Source organism: Gorilla gorilla, chromosome 13 (assembly GCF_029281585.2).
Source record: "Gorilla gorilla gorilla isolate KB3781 chromosome 13, NHGRI_mGorGor1-v2.1_pri, whole genome shotgun sequence".
NCBI classification, from domain to species: Eukaryota; Metazoa; Chordata; class Mammalia; order Primates; family Hominidae; genus Gorilla; species Gorilla gorilla.
Genome location: NC_073237.2, coordinates 100768332 through 100794958, shown reverse-complemented (window position 1 = coordinate 100794958; position 26627 = coordinate 100768332). Strand labels below are relative to the sequence as shown.

The 26627-nt window shown below is 37.6% G+C and overlaps 3 protein-coding genes across 3 annotated transcripts in view; all 3 read left to right on the top strand.

Moving 5' to 3' along the window:
• Window positions 1-9401, top strand: part of LOC101150014 (olfactory receptor 13C9) — a 219929-nt gene extending 210528 nt beyond the window's left edge. Inside the window, exons 6-7 of the transcript XR_010130311.1 lie at window positions 6686-6821; window positions 9039-9401. The gene's annotated coding sequence lies outside the window, so the exon portion shown is untranslated. The remainder of the gene's footprint in view (window positions 1-6685; window positions 6822-9038) is intronic.
• On the top strand, window positions 287-1254 carry LOC109028282 (olfactory receptor 13C3). Its single transcript, XM_019033252.3, is given in 2 exon segments — window positions 287-623; window positions 626-1254. Coding segments are annotated over 2 exon segments (951 nt in total). The 5' UTR covers window positions 287-301.
• Window positions 9402-9765: 364 nt separating the features above from the next.
• LOC101148934 (olfactory receptor 13C4) lies at window positions 9766-11062 on the top strand. The gene has a single exon (XM_004048385.4). It carries the CDS (start codon window positions 9804-9806, stop codon window positions 10758-10760), a length of 957 nt encoding a protein of 318 aa, XP_004048433.3. The 5' UTR covers window positions 9766-9803; the 3' UTR covers window positions 10761-11062.
• The last annotated feature ends 15565 nt before the right edge of the window (window positions 11063-26627 follow it).

Genomic DNA, 26627 nt, shown 5'->3' with positions numbered 1-26627 from the left:
AGAGTGTCCTCAACTCAGGAACATGTCCTCAACATCAGGAAAGGTTCCATCTGCATGTGTGTCTGATCGTAGGTAGATCTTCACATATTGGCGATGCGGTATAGGTGCTTCCATCATTCCCAATTTCATTGTATTCTAGTCACACACATTACTGAAGATAACTGGATGTCAGAACTTCAAGCAAGCACTCCTTCTAATATGTGCCAAAAGAATGATTGTTCAGGTAATTTGTACTGTTTGTTTCTTGGCAGTAAATACATTTCATGTTAGATCTTCTTTTGATTTCCTGAAAGCAGATGACATGGGTGAGATTAACCAGACACTTGTGTCAGAATTTCTTCTTCTGGGTCTTTCTGGATACCCAAAGATTGAGATTGTTTACTTTGCTCTCATTCTAGTTATGTACCTAGTGATTCTAATTGGCAATGGTGTTCTAATCATAGCCAGCATCTTTGATTCTCATCTTCACACACCCATGTACTTCTTCCTGGGCAACCTCTCTTTCCTGGATATCTGCTATACATCCTCCTCTGTTCCCTCAACATTGGTGAACTTAATCTCAAAGAAAAAAAACATTTCCTTCTCTGGATGTGCAGTGCAGATGTTCTTTGGGTTTGCAATGGGTCAACAGAATGTCTGCTTCTTGGCATGATGGCATTTGATCGTTATGTGGCCATCTGCAACCCACTGAGATACCCCATCATCCTGAGCAAGGTGGCGTATGTATTGATGGCTTCTGTGTCCTGGCTGTCCGGTGGAATCAATTCAGCTGTGCAAACATTACTTTCCATGAGACTGCCTTTCTGTGGGAATAATATTATCAATCATTTCACATGTGAAATATTAGCTGTCCTCAAGCTAGCCTGTGCTGATATATCCCTCAATATTATCACCATGGTGATATCAAATATGGCCTTCCTGGTTCTTCCACTGATGGTCATTTTTTTCTCCTATATGTTCATCCTCTACACCATCTTGCAAATGAATTCAGCCACAGGAAGACGCAAGGCATTTTCCACGTGCTCAGCTCACCTGACTGTGGTGATCATATTTTACGGTACCCTCTTCTTTATGTATGCGAAACCAAAGTCTCAAGACCTGATTGGGGAAGAAAAATTGCAAGCATCAGACAAGCTCATTTCTCTGTTTTATGGGGTAGTGACGCCCATGCTGAATCCTATAATCTATAGCTTGAGAAATAAGGATGTAAAAGCTGCTGTAAAATATTTGCTGAACAAAAAACCAATTCACTAATGAAACCAGGCCATGTAGGTCTTTGTTTAACAGTCACAAAGATGGACTCTTAGGTAAATAAGCCTGAACCTTTTTTGGAGAAACCATGGTTAGAGAGACAGATTTTTATCCTTTGCCTTTACTAGCCCTGCTCATCTAGAATCACTGATAACTATAGTTTGCTACAAACTCCAACATGCCCTGATCCACGTTTCACAAACATAATTAATTCTCTTAGAATCTCATCCCTTGTGATGTCTGAAATGAGTGTTTCTGTGTAGAAACATAGTGGAAAACAATCACACTATAAGCTTTGGAAATAGAGAGCAATAGTACAAAATCTGCAGTTCCGTAAACTACCTAGGTGATATTGGATAGATTATTCTTTCTTTCTAAGACATAGTTACCTTACTTGTAATAAGGAAATAAAATAATAAAAAAATCCAGGTCCCAATATCATTTAATGTTTCAATAAGTTGGAGGAAGCACCTAACATAATACTGGCTTCACAGTGTCCAAGAATTTCAGAATTGAAGCTAAGACTCCATAGTGAGGACTAAAAGTTGCTATTTATCCCCTCTTTTACTCTCAGCTAATAATTACTAGAGCCAGATGTCTCACTGAAAGTCACCCCATTAAGGTAATATTTTCTAAAATTTTAAAATTCAGTATTTTCTAAAATTCTAAAAAGAAAAAGAATTAAAAAAAGAAAAATTGTTGTTACTATGGCCACCTCCCAATGATATCATTCTAATGTTTCTCTTAGTAAGTAGGATTCATGTATTCATCATGTTTTTATTTTGATTTATTAGATCTACTATGAGCACTTGGGCTAAATTTTTTTTTTAATGTCCAACACATGTTTTCACAGGATAAATTCTAAGGCATGAAATTAATAGGCCAGGTGGTATAAACTTTTAAAGTTCCTGGCTAACTTACCATTGGAAAGGTCGTATTACTACCCTAAATACCATTATATGTTTCCCCCAATATGTTTGCAGCTCTATGTAAATACATACGCATACACACATATATCTCCATTTATACATACACACATTTGTGTATATATATATATAAGAATATTTTTTCTTTAAAACATTTTTTTGAGAATTTTCATTTTCAAATATTTAACAAAAGAATGAGAATAATAAAAGTCAATGTATAATTGCACAGCTTAAATAATTACACATGGTCAACCTTCTTTCATCATTATCCGTACCCGCTTATCTTCTTCCTTTACTTTAAAGCAAATTCTGGACATAATTACATCATGTTATATATTATGTAATTATGTCCAGGACATCTGTGTGTTTACATATTTAAATGACACAAATCCAACGATCCCCATTCACATTGTAGTCTATGAGAATGCACTTCCAGAACACAAGTTGTGATATGAACGATGCCTCCTCCATTTAAGAATAAGACAGTGCTGGTGAGGACTGTGAACCATGAAAAGGGCGCATGAGTCACATAAAAGACGTTATTTCTTACTTCAGTGGGTTGCTGCTATAAGATAATTCAGGATGTATATTGAGTGATTTTCTAAATTTCAAGAAAAGCCTGGACATCATAGTGAGACCATGTCTCTACAAAAAATTAAAAATTAAAAATTAATCAGGTATGATGATGCACGGCTATGGTCCCATTTACTTGGGAGGCTGAGATGGGAGGATCGCATGAGCCCAGGAATCCAAGGCTGCAGTGAGCTATGATTGTGCCACCGCACTCCAGCCTGGGTGACAGAGCAAGACCCCATCTCTTAAAAAGAAATTAATACATTTCGAGATAGGCCAGATTTTTAAATTAAGCATTGCAACATTTACCCAGGGTTGGCTATTTTACAGAACACATGTGATTCCAGATTGTGTACTCATATAAGTCTTTAATGGAGATACAGGACATGGTCATGATACAGGAGGAAGAAATTTCAGTCCAAAAAGGAGAGTTCTGAAAACTTCAATCATACTTTCCAGGCCACTTTTGAGAAACTGTCTTTTAGAACAATTCAATCGATGTTGAATTCTACACCAAATACATTGTCGTTAACTGCTTATTGCTTAAATAGAGTTTGAGTGTATATTTTGAACCCCAAATGTTGATCTTCCTAGGTTACTGTCATACCGTAGTAGTAACGTCCAAATGTATCTTAGAGTATGCCAAAGAGCTTCTCAGGCTCCTTTTATAGCTACAATTACTTCTCCTTTCCTCCACTTTTAATTTATTTTACTTAGATTATCTTCCCTGGAGTAGGACTGTTAGGTTCAGCTAGAGAACTGACATAAAGTTGCCAGCAATATAAACCCTTTATCAATTCTGTTATATTGGAGTAGAGTTGGATAACTGCAAGCATATAGGCCTGCTTCATCCACCAGGTAGGAAAGACAGAAACCATTAATCCCACTTTTAAAAGGTGAAAAGAGAGAATGATCCATATTATCATTCTTTTAGGATTATGGGCAGTAGTAATATTTAGATGTATTGTCATGGTGTTGTGGTCAGCAAATAATGTTCTGGAACTCATGAATGCAATGAATGTCCCGCCAACACAGAAGCAGGCAAATAAAAAGAAAAAGTATTAGAAACAGAAAAGTTTCTGTGAATACCTGTATCATTCCCACTATCTTCTACAGTAACTCAATAACAGATCCATTGGTGGTCTCCATTTAATTCCATGTATAGCAAGTTTTAACACACATTCATTCAGTTGTGAAACACATCCCTTTCGTCCTTGTTACCCTCCAATTTTGTAAGCAGGGGTTTCAGTTGTTCATTTCAATTTTCATTTGTCCATGTTTTTGTGAATGGGAATGGATATAAATCTACTATTTATGATGCTTTGTTACTCAATGTTGAATTTTAGAGTTCTTTAACAAGGTGACCAACATCCAAATTAAAATAATACATTTGATCTTGGCCTATACTAGTGGTGTTAGTAGTATTTGCTTTATTTGCGAGGTATGCAAACCTAAATCCAGAATAAGTGTCTGTCTCTGTCAGTATTCACTGTTATCCACCTGGACACCAGATAATGGGCCAGTATAACCCATTTGCCAACTATGGCTCCTCCTGGATCCTTTCAGTAGCCGACTTATAACTGCCATTCATCTCTGATTCGTCTGCTGAGAAGCAGATCAATTTTTATGTATATTTCCTGCTCTTGAGGGAGACAATGGGATGCATATATTTTCATACTTTGTTGCGTTGCTCGAATGCCTCTATGCCCTCTCATCTTATGTCCCCTAGAGGCCACTTCCAAAAAGAGAATAAAGGCTCCCCTTTGTTGATTCTAGTCCTTTTCTGAATTCAGTAGGGAAGTTCTATAATAGATATAGGTAAGTTTCACTCCAATAATCTCTCTTCAGGTTAATAAAATGTCTCACTACTCACTCCATATAGGAGTCCTTTATCTTCCAGTCATATGAGGCCTATATTTTCAGACTATTCCATTAGCTATTGTCTAAGAACTGGTAAAAATTAATATGGTATTGTTATTGTCATTATCTGGTTCTTCTGAAGAGTGACTGTTCTGAATTCTCTCTAGGTCAAATGCTAACAATGACTTGGGAATAGTATTTCATCACTTTTACCACAGTTTACTCATCTATAGGAAGAAAACTCTTACTAAATGATTTTTGCCGAGTTTCTAGCTCTAGACTTCTATAATATTAAAAAAACTCTTGACATATATCTATTCGTATTTAATGTACACAGACCACGGTTTGTGGTGTGTGTGTTGGTTGGGGGAGCTATGTTTGTATGTATGTGTGTGTGTCTGTGTGCATATATAAATACTGTTTTTGCTTTTTAAGTAAACTGTTATTTCTGAGAATTCAAGTATTGTACACGAAATGTGACATCTACTAGAAAATTACAGTCACAATCTAAGTGTTAATATCTAAAATATAGCTTAATAGACTTTGCTAAGACACTTTAATTCAATAATGTCCTTTCTTCCCAATAATACCCCAAACTATCAAGTCTGGATTTTTTTTTCACTTTTTTGGCCTTAAACATATAGAGTTGCTTTTGTCCCATGGATCTATTTATTTTCTTGCTTATCTGTATTTCTTTTCATTTCAAAAAACTTGAAAATCGCATGCTGCATAAAATTAATTTTTCAAAAAGAATAAAGTAAGCAAACAGTTAATCACAATGCATTTAATTCATAGCTACTATCCATTTTATTTCATTCATAATATCTAGGTCATTTTTAGTAAACATCATTTGAATTATTAATTTCTTACTTTGAATTAACTTTGGTAGATATATTTTAAACTAGGACGCTCTCACATTTCATAAAGTTTGTTTGGTGAACATCTGCCCCTGCTCCTAGAAGTTATGTGGGCAGGAGAGTGTTACTCCATTTGTGAGCTTTAGTTCACCCACAATCTATTCCCAGCACCCCTCTTAATTGGGTGTGTGGGACACTGTCCCTAACACACCAGAAGTTTCTCCTTTCCACAGATCTCTCACTCCAACTTTAAATTGCTTTGGGAAATGGGGAACAATTACAATAACTGTTGCATAACAAATATGTACTGTTCCACATCTATGGAATCTGACATCTTTTGTTGAACCTGACTTTAATTCATAATGCTGACATAAATACTAGGAAATAGTACCTGGTTCTTCTAGGAGGGGGACATAATTTATCATTGTAAAGGTAAGTCCTGAATACCATGAAACTGTACCTTTTAAATTTATAATTGAAGCTATTATTACATGTGGATTTACGGTGTGAATATCATTAGGCAATACAGCTATCAATGTGGTATTATTATCAAATATGGCTATGATAATAATATTATCATTATTATGATCTGCATAGTGCTGGTTAATCCATAAAGCAGTTTCCATATGCTAGCTGAATTTTTTCTCAAAACAAACCTGTGAGAAAAGTAGGGCAGGTATTTCCATAACTATTTAACAAATGAAAAACAAGTTACATATTAGAAGAAAAAATAACCTCAAAACTAGGATTTTTGTTTCTGAATTGCAAGCACTTTTTAACTAGGCTAACCCCATGACATATCTGTTCAAGTGTGAATTAGGTGATGCCTTTATACTTGCAGTGCATAAACCAGTTAATCTCTTTATAAGTTGGCAGATTATTAGTACTGACAGAAAGATATATTTTCTGTTTTTTTTAACAGATTACTTGCTGCAAATAAACACTTTGTGCATATTAAAGTTCTGAACATTAATCTGTAAATACTGCACAGGGAAATTGCCTAAGAGCCTAGAAAAACCCATCTATTATGTGTACCCACCGTGTTAGGCCATAGGTGTAGAGGAATGGGCAAGACAAGCAAGCTCCTTCCCCATGTCTCGTGTTATCTCACAATACATGAGAGAACCAATTTAAAGAGCTGGGATAAGAAGAAAACCAAGGGTAGCAAGACAGGCTTGGCTTAAGGTGGATTCAATTGGTGACATAATTTCTTCCTAGGAGGGGAAGGCTTGGAGCAGATGGCAGAAGAAGCTGTCTAGGTAGCCTAAAATGCATTGTCATTACATTTGTCTGGAAGGCAAAGCCTGGGCTGGAGATCTAGGCGGGATCTGGCACATCATCACCACCTTTCCTGGTAAGTCATTATCTTTCTGTTTTCTTCCGTTTGCTTTCATGACTGGGCTGCTAGCGTGTTGATGTTACTTATCCAATGCATCCTCAAAGGATTTCTGTAGCCTGCTTGAGAGAGAATTTTGGCCTGTGCTACGAAGTACTGTAGAAAGGTTTCACAGCAAATGGACTGTTCTAAGGCATATGATTCAATCCCACAACCATGAACCTTCTTCCATGATGAGAAGTACTAAGTCCTCAAGAATTAATCATTCTCCTTGTACATTTTTAACAGACTAAAGTTTCACCTTTATGAACTCCGTTTATTATGTTACTCACTGACTGTTCTCTGTTGTTGACACATGATTTCTATACAGATTTTAATGCTACCTGTTAGAGAGAGAAGTAGTGGAAGGAGAATGGGCTTTGGATTTTGCCTTTGCCTGTGCTAGTCATGTGACCTCAGCCAGGTAAGCAAATTTCAAGCACAGGATCTGGCACATAGAAGTCTGCAATAGAAGTTGTTTAAGTGATTTTATTCACTTAAATAAACAAAAAGCATTTTTTTTTCAATAGTAACTTCTAGTCTTAAGCTGAGGAAATATAGATTTAAAATTTCTTTGAGGCTTAATTTTCTTATCTCTCATTTGGAGATCCAACATTTATTTGTGCTTCTCTTAAAAGTTCAGATGTTGTACTGGTATTCTTTAAACTGTTTCTGAAGTGAGAATCCCTCTGTCTGGTTTGGCTTCTGACTCCAAGACATTACACACTGTAGAGAAATGTTTCACTTATCATCACATAACAAACTGAATGTTAGAGTAGGGATTGAGCCTCTGCAGATATTCTCAAAACTGTTAGCCCACGTGAGCCCTAAACCTGCAATTTTGGTTAACCTAAAAACTGGAGGTTATGAAAAGATGATGATGGGCTGTGTGTGTGTATGTGTGTACCAGGCAGTAATTGATAATAACCTAATTAATCTAAGCATCTTAATTCCTTGTGTCACATGTCTATTCAAAACCTCATAAAATCAAATTATACAATGTCAGGTTTGAAAGGTAGCTAAAGTTACAGGGGCTAAGCAATCACCTTGTGCTGGGTGTTCTTATCTTATAATAAGTCCCTTACATACAAAAGGGAATGCCATTTTTTTTCTTCCTAACCTTTGGGCCCTTCTATATGCCTGCCTCATTAACTTTTCAGTTGTGTTTCTGCTGAAACTCCCCTGGTGCTGCCAATCTGCTTCTCTAAAACATTAAGCTGCTCTCCCTTCTGGAATACCCCTGTTTCTCTCTTCTCTTCCAAACCTGCCCCATTCCTTTTGTGCTTCCAGACCTGGTGTAACTTTGAAATTCTTTCAGGAACCTCACGTGATTTATTTATTTCTCCTTTACTTCCTCCTTCTGAGGTTACTTATAATATTCACCCTGGCCACATGATATAATCATATTCTTTGTCAAATTGTTCCATGTGTAGTTTTTGTGTTTTTGTTATTGAATTATGAACTTTTTGATGGCAGACATGTTGTGTCATACTTTTTCCACCCTTACTTGTGTTGGAAGAGGACTGTGCTCAAGTTAGGAAATCAGTAATATCATACCCATATTATAGCAGTCCAGCAAAAGTTTATCCTGCTTCCATAAAATGTTTCAATACTATTTATTTTCTGAAGTATACTGAACAGCAAGATGTGGCCCTGGAGTATGCTGGCAAACACAAAAGAATTAGGCTTTCAGTCATTTTCCAAGTTGTTAAGCCAGTCCATATAATAACACAAAAGAAAATCTATTTGGATCAGAAATATCTGGATACTCTACTGAATCACTATAGATAAACCAATGTCTTGCTACACAAAATGTGCCCTCATCTCAGTGGTTCAACATACCCTGGGAACTTAATAGACATGAAGAATCACAGGCCTTGCCCCAGACATGCTAACATAAAATTTACATGTTAACAGTATCCTCAGGTGATTTATGTGCATATGAAATTTGAAAAACTGAAATTCCATCAAAGCTAAAAATTTTGGATAGTACTTTACGAAAACAAGGTAAAATAACTTTTGGTGTTGCCATCCAAAGAGCTGAGCTTTAAGTTTCCCTTTGTACATATAGGCCACATTCTGTCTTTTACATTTGAGAAAAGCAAATTAAGGATAATGAGAAGATTCATTTGCTTTTGTAAAGTGCTGCACACACATACACACAAATATGTTTGACTATTATTACTCTTTTTTCAGGTTTACTTAAATGAATTCTCAAGATTAACTCTGAAGCCATGGTAAAACAAATAGAGATCACGTATTGTTCTCCAAAGATTCTCCATCATATACTTGTAGAGCTGGTCTACCCCATGATCTTGTCATAGGAAATAACAAAATAGTAAGAGTGGGTTGTTAGAATGAGATCAACAAATAACTTTACCTTTGAACAGATGTTAAATTGCAGTGTATGGGGCTCAATTTACTATTATCAAATATCTTCCCTATAAAAATACACATTTATCTGACTGGAAAGACATTCAGAGTTTTAGGCAGACAAACAAATGTATGTGAACATCTAACCTGCTTTAAAATTCTAAACATTTCTATTAAATGCTGGGTCAAAATTCTGGTTCTTGTTGAGTTGTCTTTTTTCTTCTTTGCAGCTCTCTCACTGGGCTTGACTAAATGAAGAAGTTAGGTTTGTTGTCTGCAATAGTCTAAGGCTTTTAGAAAACTCAATTTGGGATGTCCTCAACAATAAGAAAAGTTGTGTCTGTATTTACTTCTGATCCTAGGTAGATCTTCACATATTAGATACAGGGCATAGAAACTCTAAACATCCTAGTGTGGCTGTATTCTAGGCACAAATACTATTGAAGATAACTCAATGGCAGAGCTTTAAAACAAACAGTCTTTATTTCACCCTAAAGTAATGTTTATTCAAGTTATTTTTTACATTTGTTGCTTGGCTGTGAAAATATTATACATTGGGTCTTCCTTTGGCATCCTGAAAGCTGGGACATGGACAAGATAAACCAGACATTTGTGAGAGAATTCATTCTTCTGGGACTCTCTGGTTACCCCAAACTTGAGATCATTTTCTTTGCTCTGATTCTAGTTATGTATGTAGTGATTCTAATTGGCAATGGTGTTCTGATCATAGCAAGCATCTTGGATTCTTGTCTTCACATGCCCATGTACTTCTTCCTGGGCAACCTCTCTTTCCTGGATATCTGCTATACAACCTCCTCCATTCCCTCAACACTGGTGAGCTTAATCTCAAAGAAAAGAAACATTTCCTTCTCTGGATGTGCAGTGCAGATGTTCTTTGGGTTTGCAATGGGGTCAACAGAATGTTTCCTCCTTGGCATGATGGCATTTGATCATTATGTGGCCATCTGTAACCCTCTGAGATACCCCATCATCATGAGCAAGGTGGTGTATGTACTGCTGGCTTCTGTATCATGGCTTTCTGGTGGAATCAATTCAATTGTGCAAACATCACTTGCCATGCAATTGCCTTTCTGTGGGAACAATATTATTAATCATTTCTTATGCGAGATCTTAGGTGTCCTAAAATTAGCTTGTGCTGATATATCTGTCAATATTGTTACCCTAGCAGTGTCAAATATTGCTTTCCTAGTTCTTCCTCTGCTCGTGATTTTTTTCTCCTATATGTTCATCCTCTACACCATCTTGCGAATGAACTCAGCCACAGGAAGACACAAGGCATTTTCTACATGCTCAGCTCACCTGACTGTGGTGATCATATTTTACGGTACCATCTTCTTTATGTATGCAAAACCTAAGTCCCAGGACCTCCTTGGGAAAGACAACTTGCAAGCTACAGAGGAGCTTGTTTCCATGTTTTATGGGGTTGTGACCCCCATGTTAAACCCCATAATCTATAGCTTGAGAAATAAAGATGTAAAAGCTGCTATAAAATATTTGCTGAGCAAGAAAGCTATTAACCAGTAAGATCAAAGGGATATATGGGTCTTCTATGTATAATTAGCTTGCCTTAGCCATTTGACAATGTACATATGATATGGTTTGGCTGTGTCCCCACCCAATTCTTGAATTGTAGCTCCTTTAGTCCCCATATGTTGTAGGATTGACCTGGTGGGAGGTAACTGAATCATGGGAGTGGGTTTTTCACATGCTGGTCTCATGATAGTGAATAAATTTCATGAGAACTGATGGTTTCATTAAAAGCACAGTTCCCTTGTACCTGCTTTCTTGCCTGCCACCATGTAAAATGTGCCTTTGCTTCTCCTTCACCACCCACCATGATTGTGAGGCCTCCTAGCCATGTGGAACTGTGAGTCCATTAAACCTGCTTTTCTTTATAAATTACCTAGTCTTGGGTATTTCTTCATAGCAGTATGAAAATGGACTAATACAGTAAATTGGTAACAGGTAGTGGGGTGCTGCTATAAGGATACCTGAAAATATGGAAGTGACTTTGGAACTAGGTAATAAGCAGAGGTGGAACAGTTTGGAGAGCTCAGAAAAAGATAGGAAAGTGTGGGAAGGTTTGGAACTTCCTAGAGACTTGCTGAATGGCTTTGACCAACATGCTGATAGTGATATAGACAGTAAAGTTTAGGCTGAAGTGGTCTCAGATGGAGATGAAAAACTTGTTGGGAACTTGAGCAAAGGTGACTCTTGTTATGCTTTAGCAAAGAAACTGGTGGCATTTTGCTTCTGCTCTAGAGATCTGTGGTACTTTGAACTTCAGAGAGATGATTTAGGGTATCTGGCAGAAGAAATTTATAAGTAGACAAAGGATTCAAGAGGAAGCAGAGCATAAAAGTTTGGAAAATTTGCAGCCTGACAATGCGATAGAAAAGAAAAACCTATTTTTTGAGGAGAAATTCAAGCCTGCTACAGAAATTTGCATAAGTAATGAGGAGCCAAATGTTAATTGCCAAGACAATGGGGAAAATGTCTCCAGGGCATATCAGAGACCTTCCTGGCAGCACCCCCCATCACAGGACTGGAGACCTAGGAGGAAAAAATGGTTTCCTGAGCCAGGCTCAGGGCCACCCTGCTGTGTGCAGCCTAAAGACTTGTTGCCCTGTGTCCCAGCTGCTCTAGCCATGGCTAAAAGGGGCCAGGGTAAAGCTTGGGCCATGGCTTCAGTGGGTGCAAGCCCCAAGCCTTGGCAGCTTCCACATATTGTTGAGCCTGCAGGTACACAGAAGTCAAGAATGGTTTGGGAACTTCTGCCTAGATTTCAGATTTATGGAAACATCTGGATGTCCAGGCAGAAGTTTGCTGCAGGGGCAGGGCCCCCATGGAGAACCTCTGCTAGGACAGCACAAAAGGGAAATGTGGGGTTGGAGCCCCCACACAAAGTCCCCACTGGGGCACTGCCTAGTTGAGGTGTGAGAAGAGGGCCACTGTCCTCCAGAACTCAGAATGGTAGATCCACCAACATCTTTCACCATGCATCTAGAAAAGCCAGCCTGTAAAAGCAACCGAGAGGGAGGCTGTGCCCTGCAAAGCCACAGTGGTGGAGCTGCCCAAGGCCATGAGAGCCCACCTCTTGCATCAGTGTGACCTGGACATGGAGTCAAAGGAGATCATTTTGGAACTTCAAGGTTTAATGACTACCCTATTGGATTTGGACTTCATGGAGCTTGTAGCCCTTTGTTTTAGTCAATTTCTTCCATTTGGAATGGGTGTATTTACCCAGTGCCTGTATCCCCTTTGTATCTATGAAGTAACTAACTTGCTTTTGGTTTTACAGGCTCATAGGCAGAAGGGACTTGCCTTGTCTCAGATGAGACTTTGGACCATGGACTTTTAAGTTAATGCTGAAATGAGTTAAGACTTTGGGGGACTGTTGGGAAGGCATGATTGGTTTTGAAATGTGAGGACATGAGATTTGGAAGGGGCTGGGGCAGAATGATAGGGTTTGGCTGTGTCCCCACCCAAATCTCATCTTGCTCCTCCTCTGACGTCTGCCATTATTGTGAGGCCTCCGCAGCCATGTGGAACTGTGAGTTCATTAAACCTCTTTTTCTTTATAAATTACCCAGTCTCAGGTATTTCTTCATATCAGTATGAAAATGGACTAATACAATACTTGTATTAAAAGATCATCTTGTGTACCATAAATATGTACAATTTTTGTCATTTAAAATTAAAAGAAGAAGCATAGAAATGGCATTATTGTGCAACTATTGAGGACTTTATCTGAGAAAAGCAAAATTATGAGGAGAGATTTTTATTCTTTGCCTTCACTAGCTTTGATCATCTAGAATCACTGAGAACAGTAATCCGCTGTTACTGAAATTCTAACAGTAAACAGATTCGAATGGGTTCTGACCCAGATCTCACGAAGACAATAAATTCCTTCAGTTATTTTCTCTGGCAATATCCAAAACAAGTATATCTGGTGTATTTGTGGCAACACAGTAGAAAACACTGAACAAAAGCTTTGAAAATAGATGGCAGGAGTATAAATTCAAAACTACTTTAGTAGTATCAGGCAGGTTTATTCATGTTTTTAAAACTTTAGTTTCCTTATTTCCAAAAAGGGAGTAAATAAACCCTGCTCCCAGTGTTATTGTAAAGATTCAGTAAGTTGCACAAAATACCTGACATAATGTGCCAAGTTCATTGTAGTTTCCTTTGTAGAGAAATTGACTTTTCCTATGAGTCCCAACTGAGGAACTGAAGTAAGGACTCCAAAGTGAAGACAAAGGATACTAGCTAGCACATCTTATTTTTGTAAGCCACCAATTATTTGGGTCCATATATCTTTCATAAATCTTCCTACCATTGTCAATCACCACACCTGCTTGCTCATTCTCCCACATATTTGTATAAAGAAAACATCTGAATCCTGTGGAAGACTGGAAACACTGTTCTAATCTAAGTCAAGTAAGAAGGTACTGCAAAAAAGCAAGTAAGAAGGTACTGCAAAAAAACCTCTTGAGGTTTTGGGTGCCTGCAAAGGAAGAGAAGCTGACATCTGGCTTGGTGAATGGGGCTTGCTGAGCTTTCCCTCTCTAGGCTGTAGATAACAGAGGAACAGGTCAACAGGTCTAGAAGGGGGCTGGAGGATGAGTATTTTACGCTGAAAATAACCAGAAGTGTTTGGGACATCAACAAGATAAACCAGACGTTTTTGAGAGAATTCATTCTCCAAAAAGTCTGAAATTAGTGACTGTTATGAGAAAAGTATTTCATTTTACATTCCAGTGAGTTTAAACTCTTCAGTAAACCTATTACAATCCTTTTTGTTTCTTTTTCTGTGGATTCTTCTGACATGGCCAAGCACAGCATATCCTTGCTGCACATCACCAGTCATTTTTACAGCTGCTTTTAGCCTTAATTTCCTATGTAAATTTCCTTTTTCTGTTGGTTTTAGAGCCATGACATGACCCCCGTCCTCCTACATGGGGGGTTTATGCCCAGCCAATCCACTTTCTTGGTTTAGGCTTAGATGATCTAGTCACTGGAGTCCTGCTGCACTGCTACTATCCTACCAGGAAGCATGGGCTGTACAATAAACCTCTAGCTGTGGATCCCTCCTTTTACTTAACTTGAATCACACTGGATGCTGGTTTTGGTTCGATTAGGACAAGTGTGCACCGCACTCTGTGGGTGAGGATTTTTAACTTCTGCCCACTCCCACTGGGATGAGCCCTATGTGTCATTCTGACCCTAGTTTAGCTTTTTCCCAACTTTGACTTATGGCACTCCACTTTTAGGAACATGTCAGTATGACAAGGTCCTGCTTCTGTTGTCTCTTAAGCATTTTATTTTATTTTTTTCCATCAGGGGAAGAGGGCCAGCATCTCATACCTGTGTTTATATCAGATTGAATTATTTATTTATAAAAGTTGATTCAAATGCTTTCCACTGCTCTACAAAAAGTTGGTACAATATTGTTCCAGTTTAGACAAGTTCTATTCATGTTGATGAATGCTCAGAAAATTAAGTTTTAAAACGAATCTGTCCTCCCAGAAAATTGAGAAATCTCAAAAGATTATTACATGCATGACTTTGTGACGAATAATAAATATTTTAGAAAATTTTAAAAATTGTGGAGAAATATAAAAAAGTAAAAAATGTTATCACTATTACTACCTCCTATAGCCAACAACTGTTAAAATTTTATTATTTCTCTCACTAATTTGGAGTCATAAAATTAATCACTTTTTGTTATGTACTATGAACAACTGGAATTACTATTTGGAAAGTATTTTTTAAATGTGTGTGCAACTTTTTAGGTTTTTACAGAATAAATTTTAGAAAATTAAATTATTATGAGAAGTGATATAAATTTTTAACTTCTCGTTAAATTATATCCCCTCCCCTAAATTATATCATGCTTTTTTAATGATACTCTAAGGGCTTCCCCATATTGTTACAGCTCTGGGGTGTGTGTGTGTGTGTGTGTGTGTGTGTGTGTGTGTATAAACATTTAATTTTGGAAAATTTTAGTTAAAAGAAAAATAATTTTTTAATTAAACCTCGTGTGCCACTTATCTTTAATTAGGAGCTCATTGTTTTATTATTATCTGTACTTAGTTATCCCTTTTCTCCAGATTATTTTAAGCAAGTACTGGGAAAAATGTCTTTTATTTTGAAATAATTTTAGACTTATAGGAAGTTTCAAGAATCACAAAAGAATTTCCTTTAATCCTTCACCCAGAATCTTTAGATATTAACATCTTACCATGCTTGTTTTACCCTTTCTTTCTCTTTATATATATATGTATGTGTGTATATTATATTTATTTATATACAGCTATTTGACAGTAAGTTGTAGATACTATGTCTCTTTACTCCTTAGTATTTTACTCTGTCTTCTTAGCATCAAAGACATTCTTTTACCATAACCATAATACAATTATCATCATACAGTTACAATACTATTATTGAATTTAATGGTCAGTAAATAATAACTTTTGGCAAAATCTAGCCCACTACCTGTATTTTCGTGTCCCCCAAACTAAGAATTATGTCTACATTTTTAAACTGTTGAAAAGAATTTTCAGCCTTTTTGCACTGGTTTCTCCCCATCTTCGTGTATTTATCTACCTTTGGTCTTTGATGTTGGTGACCTTCGGATGGGGTCTTTGAGTGGATGTGCTATTCCTTTCTGTTTGTTAGTTTTCCTTCCAACAGTCAGACCCCTCTGCTGCAGGTCTGCTGGAGTTTGCTGAAGGTCCACCCCAGACCCTGTTTGCCTGGGTATCACCAGCGGAGGCTGCAGAACAGCAAAGATTGCTGCCTGTTCTTTCCTCTGGAAGCTTTGTCTCAGAGGGGCACCTGCCAGATGCCATCCAGAGCTCTCCTGTATGAGGTGTCTGTCAGCCCCTCCTGGGAGGTGTCTCCCAATCAGGATACATGGGGGTCATGGACCCACTTGAGGAGGCAGTCTGACCCTTAGCTGAGCTCGAACAGTGTGCTGGGAGATCTGCTGCTCTCTTCAGAGCCATCAGGCAGGGACGTTTAAGTCTGCTGAAGCTGTGCCCACAGCCGCCCCTTCCCCCAGGTGCTCTGTCTCAGGGAGATGGGGGTTTTATCTATAGGTCCTTGACTGGGGCTGCTGCCTTTTTTTCAGAGATGCCCTGCCCAGAGAGGAGAAAACTAGAGAGACAGTCGGGCCATAGCGGCCTTGCTGAGCTGTGGTGGGCTCTGCCCAGTTCGAACTTCCCAGCAGCTTTCTTTACACTGTGAGGGTAAAACCGCCTACTCAAGCCTCAGCAATGGCGGACGCCCCTCCCCCAGCCAAACTGGAGCATCCCAGGTCGATCTCAGACTGCTGCTGTGCTGGCAGCAAGAATTTCAAGCCAGTGGATCTTAGTTTGCTGGGCTCCATGGGAGTGGGACCTGCCAGGCCAGACCACTTGGTTCCCTGGCTTCAGCCCCCTTTCCAGGGGAGTGAACAGTTCTGTCTCGCTGGCATTCCAGGTGCCACAGGGGTCTAGAAAGAAAAAAAAAAACTCCTGCAGCTAGTTTGGTGTCTGCCTGAATGGCCTCCCAGTTTTGTGCTTGAAACCCGGGGCCCTGGTGGCACAGGCATTGGAGGGAATCTCCTGGTCTGTGGTTTGCAAAGACTGTGGGGAAAGCACAGTGTCTGGGCTGGAGTGCACCGTTCCTCAGGCTCAGTCCCTCACAGCTTCCCTTGGGTAGGGGAGAGAATTATCTGACCCCTTGTGATTCCTGGGTGAGACAATGCCCCAGGCTCGCCCTCGGTGGGCTGCACCTACTGTCCAACCAGTCCCAATGAGATGAACTGGGTACCTCAGTTGTAAATGCAGAAATCACCTGCCTTCTGTATTGATCTCGCTGGGAGCTGCAGACTGGAGCTGCTCCTATTCGGCCATCTTGAAAAGAAAGAACTTGAGCTTCCATAAAGTTATTAAAACTTTTTATTTGGAAATAACTATAGAATCAAAGTAAATAATATATAGAGTATCATGTACCCCTCATCAGCTTCCTCTAATTATGACATTTTGTGTTATGGTAGCATAATATCAAAACCACAACATTGTCATTGGTTCAATACTATTAACAAGACTGTAGAACTTGTTCAGTTTTCACTATTTTTTCATGTATTCATGTGTCGCTGTGTGTGTGTGTAGTTCTATGCAATTTTATTCCATGTATAGATTCTTGTAACCACCACCATAATCAAAACATGTGACTGATCAATCACTACCAAGAAACTCCCTCTTGCTACCCTGTGATGTTTTACTTCATGTGTCAACTTTGTTAGGCCACAGTACCCAGTTGTTTGGTCAAATACCAATCTAGATGTTAATGTGAAGGTAGTTTTAGATGTGATTAACATTTCAATCAATACCTTTTGAGTAAAGCAGATTACCTTATGCAATGTGGGTGGACCTCATTCAATTGGCTGTCAACATTAAAAAACTGAGTTCCCCACAAAAGAAATGAATTCTGCCTCCATAGTGTCTTCAGACTCGAGCCTACGACAACTCCTGCCAGAATTTCTTGCCTACCCTGCAGATCTCAGGTATGGCATCCCCAATATTGCATGAGTCAATTCCTTAAAATAAATTTTTTGCTTGCACTCTCACGCTCTGTCTCTCTCTCTCTCTCTCTCTCTCACACACACACACACACACAGCTCTGTACAGGGCTATTAAACTTTCTTGTCTATTAAACTTTCTGCTCCTTATCCCACTCTGTGTGTGAGTCCATGTCATTAATCTGTATGGCATGAGATGATGAACCACGGGTATTTCCCCAGACAATGAAGCTGCTTCAGTGATTTTCTAACTCCATCATTTCTTTTACATTTATCCTACTGTTATCTGACAATTCATAGGTTCCTAATAAATGCTCTGGATAGTCAGTGAAGATATTCCACTTTGGTTGCTTGAATGTCTCCCAAATGTCTCCCAAGCCTTTGCGAGCTTTGGGAATAGTTGGGCTTGTAGCTTTCTATTAGTTCTTCTTTGCTTGGACCCATGAAGCTTCAGCATTCTGCACGTGTGGCTTAGTATTTAGCAACAGCTACAACGGAACCCTTTTGGTGGTCTCTGGAGCTTTTTCTTTGCCTAGCCTTTTTTACTTCCAGAACTCTTCACTGTAAACTCTAGTTGTCCAGTCTCCTGAATTTTATTCTGATCCTTATCAATCTAGTGAGACCACTGTGATCTTTTTGGGATCCTTTTCCATGAACCAGAGTCTAACAAGTAATCATAAGGTTCTCTTAATTTTAGTTTTCTTTCCCCCAAAGTCACAGTTCTGCCTTGATTGTTCAATTTTTAAAAACTATTATTTCATTTATTTTGTCCAATTTTCTAATAGTTCATGATCGAAGGTAAAACTGGTCCTAGCTAGTTTATTATTGCCAGAAGCAGATGTTCCCTGTAACTTTTCTGATTGTATCATTTTTATTTTGTCAGAACATATAACATTCATATATTATACTTGCATCCTCATTCCCAGCGTTATTTTCTTAGATCTATAATTAAATTTATTAAATGCTTTCCACTTAGCTTTTTGCCCAAGTTTCTTTATCTTTTTTTGTTTGAGTAAATATTTTCTCATCAACTCCACAAAGGGATTGTGAGTATAGCATTCCTTGGATCTTGCACTTTTAAACATATTTTAATAGCATTGATATTTGAAGGGCAATTTGAATGGATATAAATTTTTTGGTATGCGTTTTTTGAGTGTTTTGAAAATGCACTACATTGTATGATTATTTTGAAAAGTCTGACGCTGAATTAAGACTTTTTCCCTTGTAAAGTATTAATCTTTTTATTTTAAAAACTTGAAGATTTTTTGTTTTTATCTTCAAACCTTAATAGTTTTACTGGGCTAGGTCTTAGGATTGATTATGCTGTATAAATTTTTCTAGGAATCTGGTGAATGCTTTCAGCATTTCTATATTTACAGAAAATTTTTCTGAACTTGTTTTAAATATTAATTCTATTCTATTGTATTATTTTCTGTTTTAGAGATTCAAATTTTACATACTTGTAAAAGAAACGATATTTCTTCTTTGCCTGTGTTTCATTTCAACTACGTGTGAATAGATTTTCTTGAACTTTGTTTTGTTGATTGCTTTACTGCCTTTATTCAAGGCCCTTATTACATTTCATTTTAATCTATTGTTACCTTGGCTACGTTTATTTTAGTCTTCATTTCCAAAATTAGTTTTTTCTTTTCTGAGTTCAATCAAATATCTTTTCATTTCTTCCTGGTGTGTTATTATTCCCTTTCTTTAAATTTTTGAATTTCTGATTCAATGTGGTTTTAAACTCCCCTGAAATGCTTGTGTAAGGATATATATATATATTTTTTTATCAGTTTGTAATGTTGTGTTACCATTTGTATTTACTTCTTGTGTATTTTTACTTTTGATGGGCAGGGGCGGAGATTTCCATCAGCTAAGGGGTTTTTATTCTCATTTTCTATTTCATTTTATAGTAGTTTTGAATATAGCCTACTTTAATCTATTCATTTCATTATTTTGGATAGTTTATATTTATAACGTTTTTAGGTCACAAGTGCCCTCATCTGTCTGTGATGTACGGTAAAATTTCATTACATGACTGCTTTGCTTCTTTATAGCGTTAGCTTACTAAAGCCAATTTTACTCTTTGTCCTGAAAGCTCTTTGATTCTCCTCCTCCTGCATTTTTATATTGCCTGGCTACATGAGGAGGAATTGCATGCTTTCTGATATTTTAGTCTTTTTCTTTTGCAGGATCCAAATTTTTCTTTTTTTCTTTCTTTTTTTTTCTTTTCTTTTCTAAACTTCAAGATCTCCAAAGGTTCCTCTCTCTTTGTTTTCACTTACTTTTACCCAAGAAGCCATGGCTTTCAAGGATAGCTACCTCAAGTCATACATACCTGTGTTAAGGGCTCTGTCCTTGGTTTTAGATCAATCTTAAGTCGGCCTGCTTCTGTTCCCTTCTATCTTTCCATGAAAATCTTTGCTCACTGGGAGCATGAGATGGGTTAGGATTTGGTGTTAAATTTTGTGTTTACAGGTAACTTGAAGTTTAGATATTTTCTTATTTCTAGTTATGACTACTATGTGGGTTTGGAGAGTTTTATTTTTTCTTCTGTTATATTCTGTATTTTTGGAAGATATGTGGGGAGATGTGGATTTAAGCAGCTGCCATTATCATCAACTACTCATAAGTGTATATGCATTTTTAAACTGTTGACCGTTTAATAGATTAAAAATAACATCTCATTTCTGAATTTGTTAACTTTTATTTGCATGGAAGTGAAATTGAACATGTTTGTATATTTATTTGTTAGTCTGTGTCTTAGTTCATAATTTATATTTATTATTTATCCATTTTCTACTTTGGTTTCAATGGAAAGTTGGGCAAAGTAAATACATTAAGAATTCCATTTGCTTTTAAAAATTCTTTATATATTGAGGTTATCATTATTAGTTCATGTATATAGTAGTTTTTTTAATTTTAAAGATCTTTGATTGCTTTTCACATTTTGTATTTATAATGTTAGCATTATTTTTTCATGATAATTTTTAAGCAACTGCTGCTTATAGAGAAACCATTAATTATTACATATTTTTATGTTACTAGGTAACTAAACATTTTTACAATTCCAATAGATTTCTTGGTTGATTCTCCTTCATTTTCTTTAAAAAATTGGATATTAGTATTGGTAACTTTCTCTTTTATTCCAATATTTATAACATTAAATTTGTATTTCTATTTGCATGCATTGGATTATCCATAACAACTAATGTTAAATAATAATGGTATTAGAAGCTATCCTTGTCTTAAACCTAACTTTCACAGGAATGTGTTTTAAAATGGAGTGTGATATGACTCGTGGTTTGAAAGTATATTTCTTTCTTATATTGAAATTTTATTTTATTTATAATTTCAACTTTTATTTTAGACTCAGGGGGTATATGTCGGGGGTACATGTGAGGGTTTGGGGTATGATTGATCCCAGCACCCAGGTAGTGAGCATAGTACCCAACAGTTTTTCAACCCTTGTCCCTCTTTTTCCTGTCCCCTTCTATTACTTCCAGTATCTATTCATACCATCTTTATGTCCACAAGTACCCAAAGTTTAGCTCCCACTTATAAGCGAGAACATGTACTATTTGGCTTTCTGTTCCCGCATTATTTTGTTTAGCTTAATGGCCTGCAGCTGCATCCATGTCCCTGCAAATGACATGAGTGCATTCTTTTTTATGGCAGCATAGTATCCCATGATGTATATGTACCACATTTGCTTTATCAGTCTCCCAGGGATGGGCACCTAGGTTGACTCCATGTCTTTGCTATTATTAATAGTGCTGCAATGAACATGCGAGTTGACGTGTGTCTTTTTGGTAGAACGATTTATTTTCCTTTGGGTATATATCCAGTAATGGAGATTGCTGGGTCAAAGAGTGGTTCTGTTTTAAGTTCTTTAAGAAATCTTCAAACTGCTTTCCACAGTGGCTGAACTAATTTAAATCCCCACACGAATGTATGTGTTCCCTTTTCTCTGTAGCCTTGACAGCATCTGTTGTTTTCTGACTATTGCCATTCTGACTGGTGTGGGATTGTATCTCATTGTGGTTTTGATTTGCATTTCTCTGATGTTTAGTGATGAGCATTTTTTTATATGTTCATTGGCAACATGTATGTCGTTTTTTGAGAAGCGTCTGTTCATATCTCTTGTCTATTTTTAATGGGGTTATTTGACTTTTTCTCGTAAATTTGTTTAAGTTCCTTATAGATTCTGGATATTAGACCTTTGTCAAATGCACAGTTTGCAAATATTTTCTCCCATTCTGTAGGTTGTCTGTTTACTCTGTTGATAGTTTCTTTTGCTGTGCAGAAGCTCTTTAGTTTAATTATGTACCACTTAATCAATTTTTGTTTTTGTTGCAATTGCTTTCAAGTACTTAATCATAAATTCTTTTACAAGGCCTATGTCCAGAATGGCATTTGCTTCAAGGGTTCTTAGAGTTTGAGGTCTTACATTTTCTCTTTTCTTTTTTTTTAATTTTAATATTATTATACTTTAAGTTTTAGGGTACATGTGCACAATGTGCAGGTTAGTTACATATGTACACATGTGCCATGCTGGTGTGCTGCACCCATTAACTCATCATTTAGCATTAGGTATATCTCCTAATGCTATCCCTCCCCCCTCCCCCCACCCCACAACAGTCCCCAGAGTGTGATGTTCCCCTTCCTGTGTCCATGTGTTCTCATTGTTCAATTCCCACCTATGAGTGAGAACATGCGGTGTTTGGTTTTTTGTCCTTGCAATAGTTTACTGAGAATGATGATTTCCAATTTCATCCACGTCCCTACAAAGGACATGAACTCATCATTTTTTATGGCTGCATAGTATTCCATGGTGTATATGTGCCCCATTTTCTTAATCCAGTCTATTGTTGTTGGACGTTTGGGTTGGTTCCAAGTCTTTGCTATTGTGAATAGTGCTGCTATAAACATACATGTGCATGTGTCTTTATAGCAGCATGATTTATAATCCTTTGGGTATATACCCAGTAATGGGATGGCTGGGTCAAATGGTATTTCTACTTCCAGATCCCTGAGGAATCACTACACCAACTTCCACAATGGTTGAACTAGTTTACAGTCCCACCAACAGTGTAAAAGTGTTCCTATTTCTCCACATCCTCTCCAGCACCTGTCGTTTCCTGACTTTTTAATGATTGCCATTCTAACTGGTGTGAGATGGTATCTCATTGTGGTTTTGATTTGCATTTCTCTGATGGCCAGTGATGGTGAGCATTTTTTCATGTGTTTTTTGGCTGCATAAATGTCTTCTTTTGAGAAGTGTCTGTTCATGTCCTTTGCCCACTTTTTGATGGGGTTGTTTGTTTTTTTCTTGTAAATTTGTTTGAGTTCTTTGTAGATTCTGGATATTAGCCCTTTATCGGATGAGTAGGTTGCAAAAATATTCTCCCATTTTGTAGGTTGCCTGTTCACTCTGATGGTAGTTTCTTTTGCTGTGCAGAAGCTCTTTCGTTTAATTAGATCCCATTTGTCAATTTTGGCTTTTGTTGCCATTGCTTTTGGTGTTTTAGACATGAAGCCCTTGCCCATGCCTATGTCCTGAATGGTAATGCCTAGGTTTTCTTCTATGGTTTTTATGTTTTAGGTCTAACATTTAAGTCTTTAATCCGTCTTGTATTAATTTTTGTATAAGGTGTAAGGAAGGGATCCAGTTTCAGCTTTCTACATATGGCTAGCCAGTTTTCCCAGCACCATTTATTAAATAGGGAATCCTTTCCCCATTGCTTGTTTTTCTCAGGTTTGTCAAAGATCAGATAGTTGTAGATATGTGGTGTTATTTCTAAGAACTCTGTTCTGTTCCATTGGTCTATATCTCTGTTTTGGTACCAGTACCATGCGGTTTTGGTTATAGTAGTCTTGTAGTATAGTTTGAAGTCAGGTAGCGTGATGCCTCCAGCTTTGTTCTTTTGGCTTAGGATTGACTTGGCGATGCGGGCTCTTTTTTGGTTCCATATGAACTTTAAAGTAGCTTTTTCCAATTCTGTGAAGAAAGTCATTGGTAGCTTGATGGGGATGGCATTGAATCTATAAATTACCTTGGGCAGTATGGCCATTTTCATGATATTGATTCTTCCTACCCATGAGCGTGGAATGTTCTTCCATTTCTTTGTATCCTCTTTTATTTCATTGAGCAGTGGTTTGTAATTCTCCTTGAAGAGGTCCTTCACGTCCCTTGTAAGTTGGATTCCTAGGTATTTTATTGTCTTTGAAGCAATTGTGAATGGGAGTTCACTCACGATTTGGCTCTCTGTTTGTCTGTTATTGGTGTATAGAATGCTTGTGATTTTTGCACATTGATTTTGTATCCTGAGACTTTGCTGAAGTTGCTTCTCAGCTTAAGGAGATTTTGGGCTGAGACAATGGGGTTTTCTAGATATACAATCATGTCATCTGCAAACAGGGAGAATTTGTCTTCCTCTTTTCCTAATTGAATACCCTTTATTTCCTTCTACTGCCTGATTGCCCTGGCCAGAACTTCCAACACTATGTTGAATAGGAGTGGTGAGAGAGGGCATCCCTGTCTTGTGCCAGTTTTCAAAGGGAATGCTTCCAGTTTTTGCCCATTCAGTATGATATTGGCTGTGGGTTTGTTATAAATAGCTCTTATTATTTTGAGATACATCCCATCAATACCTAATTTATTGAGAGTTTTTAGCATGAAGGGTTGTTGAATTTTGTCAAAGGTCTTTTCTGCATCTATTGAGACAATCATGTGGTTTTTGTCTTTGGCTCTGTTTATATGCTGGATTACATTTATTGATTTGCATATACTGAACCAGCCTTGCATCCCAGGGATGAAGCCCACTTGATCATGGTGGATAAGCTTTTTGATGTGCTGCTGGATTCAGTTTGCCAGTATTTTATTGAGGATTTTTGCATCAATGGTCATCAAGGATATTGGTCTAAAATTCTCTTTTTTTGTTGTGTCTCTGCCAGGCTTTGGTATCGGGATGACGCTGGCCTCATAAAATGAGTTAGGGAGGATTCCCTCTTTTTCTATTGATTGGAATAGTTTCAGAAGGAATGGTACCAGTTCCTCCTTGTACCTCTGGTAGAATTTGGCTGTGAATCCATCTGGTCCTGGACTCTTTTTTGTTGGTAAGCTATTGGTTATTGCCAGAATTTCAGAGCCTGTTATTGGTCTATTCAGAGATTCAACTTCTTTCTGGTTTAGTCTTGGGAGAGTGTATGTGTCAAGGAATTTATCCATTTCTTCTAGATTTTCCAGTTTATTTGCGTAGAGGTGTTTGTAATATTCTCTGATGGTAGTTTGTATTTCTGTGGGATCGGTGGTGATATCCCCTTTAACATTTTTTATTGTGTCTATTTGATTCTTCTCTCTTTTCTTCTTTATTAGTCTTGCTAGCGGTCTATCTATTTTGCTGATCCTTTCAAAAAACCAGCTCCTGGATTCATTAATTTTTTGAAAGGTTTTTGTGTCTCTATTTCCTTCAGTTCTTCTCTGATTTTAGTTATTTCTTGCCTTCTGCTAGCTTTTGAATGTGTTTGCTCTTGCTTTTCTAGTTCTTTTAATTGTGATGTTAGGGTGTCAATTTTGGATCTTTCCTGCTTTCTCTTGTGGGCATTTAGTGCTATCAGTTTCCCTCTACACAGTGCTTTGAATGTGTCCCAGAGATTCTGGTATGTTGTGTCTTTGTTCTCATTGGTTTCAAAGAACATCTTTATCTCTGCCTTCATTTCGTTATGTACCCAGTAGTCATTCAGGAGCAGGTTGTTCAGTTTCCATGTAGTTGAGCGGTTTTGAGTGAGTTTCTTAATCCTGAGTTCTAGTTTGATTGCACTGTGGTCTGAGAGACAGTTTGTTATAATTTCTGTTCTTTTACATTTGCTGAGGAGTGCTTTACTTCCAAGTATGTGGTCAATTTTGGAATAGGTGCTGTGTGGTGCTGAAAAAAATGTATATTCTGTTGATTTGTGGTGGAGAGTTCTGTAGATGTCTATTAGATCTGCTTGGTGCAGAGCTGAGTTCAATTCCTGGGTATCCTTGTTGAATTTCTGTCTCGTTGATCTGTCTCATGTTGACAGTGGGGTGTTAAAGTCTCCCGTTATTATTGTATGGGAGTCTAAGTCTCTTTGTAGGTCACGTCAGGACTTGCTTTATGAATCTGGGTGCTCCTGTATTGGGTGCATATATATTTAGGATAGTTAGCTCTTCTTGTTGAATTGATCCCTTTACCATTATGTAATGGCCTTCTTTGTCTCTTTTGATCTTTGTTGGTTTAAAGTCTGTTTTATCAGAGACTAGGATTGCAACCCCTGCCTTTTTTTGTTTTCCATTTGCTTGGTAGGTCTTCCTCCATCCCTTTATTTTGAGCCTATGTGTGTCTCTGCACGTGAGATGGGTTTCCTGAATGTAGCACACTGATGGGTCTTGACTCTTGATCCAATTTGCCAGTCTGTGTCTTTTAATTGGAGCATTTAGTCCATTTACATTTAAAGTTAATATTGTCATATGTGAATTTGATCCTGTCATTATGATGTTAGCTGGTTATTTTGCTCGTTAGTTGATGCAGTTTCTTCCTAGCCTCAATGGCTTTACAATTTGGCATGATTTTGCAGTGGCTGGTTCCGGTTGTTCCTTTCCATGTTTAGTGCTTCCTCCAGGAGCTCTTTTAGGGCAGGCCTAGTGGTGACAAAATCTCTCAGCATTTGCTTGTCTGTAAAGTATTTTGTTTCTCCTTCACTTATGAAGCATAGTTTGGCTGGATATGAAATTCTGGGTTGAAAATTATTTTCTTTAAGAATGTTGAATACTGGCCCACACTCTCTTCTGGCTTGTA